Raw genomic sequence first — 11,633 nt, 5'->3', positions numbered from 1 at the left:
ACGTCGAGGGATTTTCGTCTATTATCTCATGACTCTACAAGAATGTGTCGTCTTGATCACAATATTTTCCTAAACATTATTTTCCTGGACTGGCAAAGGCCAAGTAACGGTATACTTTATTGACGGTCGACATATTCAAGGCGCGTACACATACTTCAACAATGATTCTAGCAATGAGATGTTCACAAAACAGACACAATTTGCAAAGGGATGTAACTTTTAATCCTTTCAAAGACTGTGCCTTGGTCTCTCCAATTGCTCGTATCATGTGTTGTGCACGCCTGCGGATCATGCATGTAAATGTGAGGTAAAACAAACAAGGACATTGCTCAGTGTATCTTAATTTTTGAGGTGTGCACACTACCTATAAAGTATACATAAACGAACATACTATACTCAGTTGTACCTGTTCCAATGATAAGTTGGAGCCATTTTGTCTGTATTCCACGACTCTTCCAGAATGTCTCGTCTTGATCACATTTCATACCCACAAATTGCTCAGTTTTGGACAACTGAAAAAGGCTAAGACAGTTAGGATATGTTTAAGTGGTAGTCAACATATTCCAAGACGCTTACAATGACTAAAGCAGTCCTCTAAGAAAATCATGCACGCAGATTAAGATCTATGGCGCATGTAAGAAACAGTAATGGAATTGCAAAACAGCTTACAGTGTCGTTTGTGTGCCGAATCGACATTTTTATATCATCGCACACCGCGACTGCCTTATCTTGTGTAGACCAAATGGGTTTTACTACATTGGAGTTTATTTTTAGACGATATGGGAGTTCGACCAACTGGTATAAACCGCTTATTACCATACGTTTCTGTAAGAAAGAAAAAACAAAACGTGTTTTCGTTTTAAAATCTATATGCTCAAGGATTACTTGTTGATACAGTCTGAACATTTCCATATCTTAATTTATATTTTTTTCCTTTGGTGAAGAGCATAATATGCCGTAATGTCAAAAATTTATCAATTATTGTCTATTGTAGATGGCCTGGTTTTACACTATTTCGGTCTGATCAATGATGCGTCATGTATAAAGCAGCTTTCTGAACTAACATTTTTGTCTACAGTGCGTATCCCAAAAAAAAAGGAAAAAAAAAGAAGAGAAGAATGCACCTTTGGGGAGTTACTATTTCATGATTGCCAGCTATGAAGAGAAAAAAAATTCCTCCTCTTTATATTGGTACCAAATCATGTTGAGGAATGTTATTCATATGCTAATAGCTTACACATGCTTGTACACACAAACTGAGAGCTCTGACTGGTCAATTGAGGCAATTAAGCAGAAGCTTGTAGAAATTGCACGCGTATATTCTAAGTTGACGTATGCCAAATGCATACGCGTGTTTGTGGCAAACGTTACAAAACTCTTCAAAAGCATAATATGCTTAACTAAGGGCTATGATTGGTCAATTAGTTGGCGTTTGCCAAAAAAAAAAAAAAAAATTCACGTATGTTTTCTGGAGCATACCTCAAGTAGTTCCAGTTAATGGCAGCGACGGTCTTCTGTACCTTCGTGACTGAGCACATAAGGTTCACCTTTAGTTTATCTTACATCCTTTATGATAAATTACGTTTAACATGATCACCTGTCTGACGACTTGGTCCCTTCCATGAAGGCTAACTAGTCTGGTAGGAATGGGGGGTCCCCATGCACCCTCTGAACACATTTTTTTAACTTACTTTTTTGTAACCCTTAGGGCGTCTAGTTAATGAAATTTTTTGTTCCCAAGAAAAAAATCGTGTCCCATGGGGGTCGCTGGCGGCCAGCTTGGCAGCCATCTTGGATTTTCAGGGAAAATCATGAATTTCCATAATTTTTGAACTACAAAGCATACAATTACAAATAAAGCATTTCTTTAGGGTAAATGTGACATGAGGAATCGATTGAAACGATTATTTACATGATTAAAGAAAAATTGAAACAAGAAAAGCCAAAAAATATGACAAAATATGAATACCCAATTTGCACATCTAATCAGCTGCAAGCTCTAGAAAAGAGTTGCTAACTCATTTGTAGCAGATTTTCTTTGTTGTTGTTGTTTTTGTTGAAACAAATTTCATGTGTTGAAATTCCCTGGTGTGCACAGGAATTGTCAGTAACTGTATTCCATTACAAATCAGTCGTGATTTCTGTCGAGCAATACTACTACTACTACTACTACTACTACTAAAAATAATGATGATGATAATGATAATAATAATAATAATAATAATAATGATAATAATGGCAATAACAATAATTATGATAATAGTAAAGTATTGTGTGCATAACTTCGATTTTGAGATGATGATTATTTCGTGTGCATTTCGTTGAACTCCATGCTGAGACTCATGAGGAGTTCTTTCACTTTGCCGCCACTGCTTCAGTCCAATCAGTATAATAAAGCTGTTCTTCCATTTCCTCAACCTAATCCAGGACGGTGCCTTCACCTATTATTATTTGAAAACGGCAATGGCCAGCCATTCTTCTCCCTGAGCGGGAAGGGACACGTGGCTGCAAGTGTTAGATTCCTTGTAGTTTGGCAACACTCGGAGAATCACTCTGCCATCGTCATAGCCAATAGCGTAGAGTGTTTCATGTGATACGGCAAAATCTGTCATACTCGCCTGCGAGAATACACTTTCCAGCTTTCGAACCTTTATTCGGTTGAAGCCAGAAGGTGTCAGATTGGAGAATGCAGTGTACAAGAACAAATCCCACATAGTGTTGAAGAGTAGATGATGTCCTGCAAATTGATTAAAGAGAGGTCAGGCTACTCAAGACTTGTTATATTCCATGAATAGTTTCTTTCAATATTCAGTCATTCACAGGAAGAATAATTAAGATATCAAAGTGTCATTTTCAAACGAGTTGGATATCCATCATAGAGTAAAACAGAAGCTATCCAATGATACCTTATTTTTTTTTATTTAATGACAAGGAACATTCTGAATGTTATAATTAAAAACAGCATTTGTGACCCTGCACCTCAAGATTTCCTCAATGCCAAGATTTCCTCAATGTGATGTTATCCGAGTCCTTTTCACCTCTTATAAAGAAGCCCACTCGAATTTCAGATGTCACAGCAACTCTAATTGCCAACATCTTTGTTAATAGTTCTCTTTCCAATATCACGTTTGGTGTAATAGTGTCTGATGTATCCGATCATTTTCCGATTTTCGCTGTTCTGCCCAATGTTAACATAAGTAATGCCTCTTTCTATTCGCCCAATTCTGGTTTTCGAGAAATGTCAGAAACTAATCTTAATAGACTTAAGGAGAGACTAGGATCCGTTAATTGGTCAATTGTTAATAACCAAAGCGATGCAAACTTAGCTTTTGAACACTTTTCACAATTATTATCATCCGCATTCAATTCCATTATACCCGTTAAGCCATTTACTCGTTCAAACCGTAAAAAGGTTCCAAAAAAACCATGGATTACGAAATCTCTCCTGAGGTCTATCAACCGTAAAAATGTTCTTTTCTACAAATACCGAAGTGATCCTAACAGTCGAACTCGGTCTCGGTATGTGCATTATCGCAACGTTCTTACATCATCCATACGTTTAGCCAAACGAATATATTTTTCAAAGCAATTTATCAAGCATAAAAATGACATCAAGAGTACGTGGAAGGTGATGAATGAAGCGCTGAACACTAAAAATAACATCGAACCACCTAGGCATATTATTAATAATGATAAGTATATTGTAGATGAAGCTGATGTGGTAGATGTATTCAATGAATACTTTGTAAGCATAGGACCTAATCTTGCCAGCAGTATTCCGCATTCAAATACTGATTTTTATTACTTTCTAAAAGACCAGAATCAGCAGTCTCTTTTTTTTAACCTGTCATTGAAGAAGAAATCACAGATATCGTGCAAAATTTGAACACTAAGAAAAGCTCTGGATGTGATGGAATCAACAAATTTCTCCTTAAAAAATCATTAATGAAATAGTTATACCATTAACACACATTTTTAATTTATCGTTATCTACTGGCATAGTTCCACAAAAAATGAAAATAGCTAAAGTAGTACCAATTTTTAAAAAAGGACAAAAAGAATCTGTGACAAATTATCGCCCTATATCTTTGTTAACTTCATTTTCAAAACTTCTTGAAAGGTTGGTATATACGCGCACACACAAATTTCTCGAAAAGTGTGAAGTTTTTTGTAACTCCCAGTTTGGTTTTAGGAAAAACCACAGTACGACCCATGCCTTACTCATTTTTATCCATAAAGTTGCTCATGTTATAGATGATGTCTCCCACACTATTGGAGTTTTCCTTGATTTTTCGAAGGCCTTCGACACAATTGACCACGATATTTTGATTTACAAGCTACGACATTATGGTATACATGGGAAGGCTTTGGACTGGTTTCGAGATTATTTATCAAACAGAAAACAATTTGTGATTATAAATGGCCGTGATTCTCAGTTAAAGTTAATTTCATGTGGTGTTCCACAGGGCTCCTTACTAGGCCCACTATTGTTCATTTTGTACATTAACGATCTTCCTAGTTCCTCGCCAATTCTTTCCTTTATATGTTTTGCTGACGACTCCAATCTGTTTTTTACACACAGAGATCCTTATACTCTTGTTAACACAGTGAATAAAGAACTTAAATCTGTGCAATCTTGGATATACGCCAACAAATTGTCACCTAATATTGATAAAACTCATTGTATGCTTTTTAGCAATAGTCTTAAAACCCTTCCTTTTCATATTAAGTTTAATGAAACTGAATTAAATCAAGTTAGTAGTATACAATTTTTAGGGTTTTTTATTGATAGTGATTTATCTTGGAAATCCCACGTTAGTTATTTAAGTAATATTCTTTCTAAAAATACGGGTGTTCTTAATAAACTTAAGAGTGTTTTTCCAAGTCAAATTCTGCTTAATCTTTATTCTACTTTGATTACTCCGTACCTTAATTATGGTAATACCTATTCTTGTGTGGGGGAATCTTCTTCTCGAGTCACTACACAAGTCCTGTCCAGTGCAGAGCGCAGGATCTGGCTTTCGTGTTGAAAGTCTCCAGGTCATTGACAGTGCATGGCTCTGGTAGGAGGGGGCAGACCAAAAGATGTTGCATTGTCTGATCCTGCCCGCAGTCGCAAGCAGTTTCTCCATCCCTGTTGTAGCCCCATTTCTGCATGAGGAATTTGCATCGTCCTGTTCCTGTCCGTAGGCGATTCAGGCATGACCAGGTGGGCCATGCCTCACTTGAACCCGGAGGGAGTGATTCACTTGGTTCATAGGAGAGCTGATGCGTCACAGACTGGAGGTGGTTGGACCATAGGGTAATCCTTCGACCGTGGGCGGTGCCATCAAGGGATTCGGTTGAATGGAGAAAACTGCGTCTGGATTTGAGTCTCTTTTTAGCAGGTTCACGATTGTAGAGTGGGTGGCGAGGGTTAACTTCTTGCTTGGTTTTCTCCATCTGTGCTGAGACCTCTCGCCTGATGTGTGGTGGGGCAATACCACACAGTAAGTAAAGGTCATCTACTCTTGTTGGTCGCAGACATCCAGAGATAGCTCTGCAAGCTGCATTCAGGACTGGGTCGATCTTTGCAGCATGGGATGACCTACACCAGACAGGGGCTGCATACTCGGCAGTGGAGAAGCATAGAGCAAGAGCTGTGGTGCGGATAGTTTTGGCATCTGTTCCCCATCTTGTATTAGCAAGCTTCTTCAATATGCTGTTCCTTGCTCCAGCTTTCGCCTTTGTCTTGGCACTGTGCTCCTCGTAAGTAAGGGAACGATCCAGTGTGACACCTAGATAGATCGGCTTATTGGTGTGTTTAAGCCATTTTCCATACCATCTGACCCTCAGTTGTCGGTTAGCATCTCTGTTCTTAAGGTGGAAGACGCTAAGTTGAGTCTTCTCCGGGTTTGCACGTAGGTGATTTGCGGCATAGTAAGGAGTTAGACCTGCCAGAGCATCACTGAGTGCTTTTTCCACCTCTTCAAAGGATTGCTTCTGTGAGGCAATGCAGAGATCATCAGCATACAGGTAGCTCCTTGTACTTGGATGGATTGGTTGGTCATTCGGGTAGATGTTGAAAAGAAGCGGGGCAAGGACGCTTCCTTGCGGGAGACCGTTTTTCTGTCTCCGCCATCTGCTGCGGGTACCATTCAGATTCACATAGAACCGCCGGTTTGAAAGCAGGTTCTGGATCAATTGTGTCAGCTTGACATCCTTGGTCATCTCAAAGACTTTCCTTGTAAGAATCCTATGGTTCACTGTATCGTAGGCCGCAGAGAGGTCAACAAAAGCTGCTCCAGTTATCAGCCCTTCCTCAAACCCATCTTCGATGTACTGTGTGAGATTCAACAGTTGGCCAGTACAGGACTTTCCTGGCCTGAAGCCTGCCTGCTCGGGAATGAGGAGCTCATCTACAAAGGGGGCGATACGGTTGAGTAGGAGCCTTTCAAAGAGCTTGTACGTGTGGCAGAGCAGGGAGATAGGTCTGTAACTCTTTGAGCTGGCTGGGTCTTTGCCTGGTTTGAGTAAGGCGACTACTCTGGACTTCCTCCATAGCTTTGGCAAGGTGTTGTCACTCAGACATTTGTTCAGCATGTCAAGCAGCCACTGGAGTGCAACAGGTCCAAGATGTTTGATCTGCTCACAGAGGATATCATCTAATCCAGCTGCCTTATTACTCTTCATTGCTTTGGTAGCACCACACAGATCATTCATGGTGAAAGGTCTTGTGAAGTCAGATGGCCCTTGGGAAGCTGTCTCAGCATTTTGGGGGAGCTTGGCTCTTCTTGGGTGGTGGTTAGGGTTACCCTGGCTGTTCACAAGGAGTTGGTGGGCGACTTGGTCAGCAGTAACTTGAGGCCTTGGTTGGGATTTCGTAAAGTCGTTCCCAAGGATGCGAATCGTTTTCCAAGCTTTCCTGCTGCTGTGGGTCATATCTGTTGATTCAATGAATTCCTGCCACTTCCTCCGTCTGCTATCCATAATGGCCGTGGTCAAGTTTTCCCCACATTCAAGTGTGTCAGCACTGAAGGGGTCATTCTCAAAGTGCCTGACGTATTCGTTGTACAGCACCTTGGAGTCATCTGTCAAGCCTGGTGTATAGCTTGTACGGCATCCTCGTGGGATATTTTTCCTTGATGATTTCTTGATCAACTCTACAAAGGTATCGTAGTGGGTAGGAAGGGCAGGCAGGTCCTGAAGATATGAATCCAGGTCTACGGCAAACTGTTCCCAGTTTGCTTTCCTCAGGTTGAAACGTCTGCGAAGGGGAACTGTGCGGGGAGTGATAGCTGCATTCACCTTCAGCCCGATTGGTCGATGTTGGGTATGTGGGATAGGATCAAGCACAACCTTCTCACACTGTTGAGCGATGTTGTTTGATACAAACACCAGATCAGGGTTGTAGCCACGTCTCCATCTACAGCTGTTGAAGGAGGAGGGAAGTTTTGCATCATGAATAAGTGACAACTGTGTGGGGGAATGCAACTAGAAATCTTCTTGATATACTGTTCCGTATTCAAAAACGTGCCATCAGAAATATCAACCATGTCGGATATTGTCCCACACGAATGATTTATTTTTGAAAAATAAAATACTGAAAATATAAGATCTGTTCAGTTACAACGTCGGCATATTCATGTACAAATTTTCTGCCAACGAGTTACCGGATGTTTTTACTCGCATGTTCAGAAAAAAACTATTTGATTCATAATTATCCTACCCGCCAAAGTGACGCATTTCATCTTCCACGTACTCGAACAATTTTCGCTAAAAAAACGATAATGTATACGGGCCCTAGATACTGGAATGACCTCTCCCCCGAAATAAGAAGCTGCTCGTCTTTATATTCCTTTAAACGTAAATTAAAAGAGTTTTTATCGAGTGCATATTTTGGAGACACTGAATAGTCGTAATGTCTTATGTAATACTGTGGTATGTTATTGTCCAATCAAACATTTTGTCAACACGTTGCAGATTCCATTTGGGGTCTTGCCATCAGGCTCTCTGAATTCATCATTAGCAATTCCACATTCTACTTCGTTTCCCTCTCTTCCTCTTTCCCTCTACCCCTCTCTAACTTTCTATGCAGAGCTTGACGGCAGGCACCAAATGGCTTAATAGCTGTACATGTTACTTTTTGTGTCTTACTGATCATATCCTGATGATAGTTTTAATGCAACAATAGTTTATAGTATATATGTGACCGTGCACCTCAAAACGAACAAAAAGTCGCACACACTGATTTTGCGTGAGGACTGAAAATAAGTGAAATGGGTCAACCTAGCCGATCTTGACTTTTTTATATATTCTGAAAGAGCAAGTCTTCTTTTACATTATGCTGAAATTTGGGATCATAAAACGGGCGGGAAAGTGTGTTTTTTTAGCAGTTTATCTTCAACATTTTCGGTAGAATAGTGTCATTAGGTGTGTCTTTAAAGTCCCTTTTTCATTTCTGAAAAACCTTGTACATACTCTTCACTTTCAACTCTAATAACTTTTGAAAGGATAAGGCTACTGCCTTGAAAGTTGGCATTAATTATGGACACAATGTGGTAATGAGGCATGCTTAATTTCATTTAATCTGACAATCCCTTCATTGTTGTTACTCAGGTAGTTTACTTCCTGCTTTTTATCCCATTCATCGCACAGCCAGCACAGCTTGGTAAAGATTAAGCGCTTGAATGCACACTGTACTTCAAAGCCTCTTTTCTCATTTCACACTTTTCCAGAGTGTGCGCTTTCTTTCCAGTATTTAGATAGGTTAGGAGAGTCCATTTGAATTGAGTAATACATCATTTTAAAGCTTAGAGTCTGTTCTTTCAGAATCTGCCCTTAACTAAAAATCCCTGTCGAGCGACTTTTTGTTTGTTTTGAGGTGCAGGGTCACATATACCAAAGTAGGCTTTATAATGATGATGGCTCGGTCACAGTAAGTTCATATTAATGTGTAGTTTGTTTGTTTTTCTTCTTCTTTTTCTTCTTCTTTTTTATTACATAAAATTTGGCAACCTCACGTCATCATTCTGGTCTTATCTTCTATCCGTTCTCCGTTTCTTTTCACAAACTCTGATTACTCGGGGCTTACAGCCAAACAAGCAAGCTTTCATGTAGGTCCCGTCATACTTCTCTTTGATCAACCCCATTTCGATTTCGATTTTGACCAGTTATCATTACATGTAATTACTGTGTTATCACCATGTATATTGTTTGTTTTCTGCACATTGTTCACAAGGTAAAAGAACTTGTCTGGTTTCTGTTGTAATGTTCATAAATGAGAAGTATGAAAATAAAATGAAAACAAACAAACAAACAAACAAACAAAAAAGTCGCCAGACATGAATTTTTAGTTAAGACCAGATTCTGAAAGAGCAGACTTTAAGCTTTAAAATGATGTATAACTCAAATCAAATGGACTCTCCTAACCTATCTAAATATTGGAAAGAAAGCACAAACTCAGGAAAAGTGTGAACTGAGAAAAGAGGCTCTGAAGTACAGTGTCTATTCAAGCGCTTAATCTTTACCAAACCGTGCTGGCTGTGCGATGAATGGGACAAAAAACAGGAAGTAAACCACCAGAGTAACAACAATGAAGGGATTATCAGATTGAAATGAAATTAAGCATGCCTCATTAACACATTCTGTCCATAATTAATGCCAACTTTCAAATCAGTAGCACTATCCTTTCAAAAGTTATTAGAGTTGAAAGTTAAGAATGTGGACAAGGTTTTTCAGAAATGAAAAAGGGATTCTAAAGACACACCTAATCACACTATTCTACCAAAAATGTTCGAGATAAAGTGCTAAAAAACACACCTTCCTGCCCGTTTTATGGTACCAAATTTTAGCATAATGTAAAAGAAGACCCGCTCTTTCAGAAAATATGGAAAAGTCAAGTTCGGCTAGGTTGACCCATTTCACTTATTTTCAGTCCTCACGCAAAATCAGTGTGTGCGATTTTATGTTAGTTTTGAGGTGCACGGTCACATTTATTTCTTTTTGTCTTATTTTATTTCCACACTTTTAATCCCTAATTTCTTTACTTTAATAACACCCATATTTTATAGGTCAATTTAGACAAACAACGTGACAAATGGGGAAAAAGAAAGTTAAAAAAATACTTCGAAAAAAAAGTCGTTTCTTTATTAAAGAAGAAGAGCTAAAAAATAATCTCTCTCAAGAGGTACACGTTTATCAAATGTCAACATAGTCTATTACATAATAATACATTCGTCCATGATTGTGTTAAAAGTCACAGAGACGTAAATACTTTTGTATTTTCTTTCGCAGTCCCTTATCTTCTAGACTCGTGTACAGTGGTGATTTGCTTATACTGAAGAGAAACGATAATTCTTGGGTTCTGATAACGACTTTGATGTTATGTCATCATTGAGATGACGATGCCGCTGAGTCCTAAGAGGCAAAGATGAAACAGAAAAATATATCATTAAAACTCTACCTCCATTTCCGATTTGAAGTCCGAAAATAACCTGGTGCACGTCGGGATGTGCATAGATCATTTCTGAGCTACTTTGGCCTATGATACTTTTGCGTAGGAGTTGTCTTCCCTCTGACCAGTAAAGGTACCTGCATTCATAGAAGAATATCAAAATCGCGTGTCTGTCTGATCAGAAATTGAAACATCAAAGGGGTTGTTATTCCAAAGGTTTCTGAGTCCAAAGGTTTCTGAATTAGAAAATGTGAAATAAAGTTTGTTAGTCCGAAAAAGAACCCAACGTACAAATATAACCTCGCAATAGAATATTAGAATAACGAATATTCTTCTGCTTCGACTTCTCCTTCTTCTTCTACTTCATTCTTATCTTTTCTTATTCAATGATTTATTCATTTGAATATTTTTATTAACGACATTAATGTTGTGTTAAGTGTTGTGAGTGGATGTAAGCAACGATAAGTTGAACATTCCAACTAAGATAAGCGCGTTCCTTTATTACATTAAACGCTATCAACATAGTAAACAGCGCAATTTCTGTTACGCCATAAGATTATCTTTCCAATTGAATATCAATAAATTACCATCTAAGTGAATAACAAAACCGATTTACCCATCTCTATCATTTGCTTCCATGCACAACACGTCAGATCCCACAGTGGCAAACTCTTCCAATTTTGTCATGGTGACAACATCTATTGTGGTGATACCCATTGTGACGTCAGAGAAGCTAAACATGATTCGATTCTTCTCAGACAAGGCAATGAAACGACTTCGCTCACCTGCCAGTGAAAACGGAAAATGCATTGACAGATGATAACACAAGTAAATGAATAGACTGACGTTGCTATGTACATTGAGATTTATGCATGTTTTCTTCACCACACATGCCCTTGACAACTACAAAGCTTGCTGGACCCTCCGTAGCAAACCAACCAAGTGAATATCTGATTATGAAATTTTATAGAAGGGAACAGATTATTGTATTTTTTCTCTTTTTTGTAAGTAAAAAAAAAACAAAAAAAAAACACTGACACATTTATAATACATTTCAGAAACAGTGTACTGATCGATAAGAATAGAAAAATAAAGAAGAAGGAAAATTGAGAGATATCTTTACAAAAGTATCCAACATATTAAGCTTGTTTTAGCCTTACAGCGTATTACACACATATAACACAGGAACACAAACATG

At 38.6% G+C, this 11,633-nt stretch overlaps 1 protein-coding gene across 1 annotated transcript; it reads right to left on the bottom strand.

Moving 5' to 3' along the window:
* Positions 1–4,980: 4,980 nt before the first annotated feature.
* LOC139710262 (uncharacterized) lies at positions 4,981–11,152 on the bottom strand. The gene is made up of 2 exons (XM_071622194.1): positions 11,052–11,152; positions 4,981–7,411 (listed from the first exon to the last, which is right to left on the bottom strand). Exons 1-2 carry the CDS (start codon positions 11,150–11,152, stop codon positions 4,981–4,983), a joined length of 2,532 nt encoding a protein of 843 aa, XP_071478295.1.
* Between the last annotated feature and the right edge of the window lie 481 nt (positions 11,153–11,633).

This window comes from Diadema antillarum, unplaced genomic scaffold (assembly GCF_040938485.1).
Source record: "Diadema antillarum isolate AM-2024a unplaced genomic scaffold, OU_Dant_1.0 seq00001517_RagTag, whole genome shotgun sequence".
NCBI classification, from domain to species: Eukaryota; Metazoa; Echinodermata; class Echinoidea; order Diadematoida; family Diadematidae; genus Diadema; species Diadema antillarum.
Note: the sequence above shows the minus strand (reverse complement) of the source record. Positions and strands in the feature narration are given on the sequence as shown.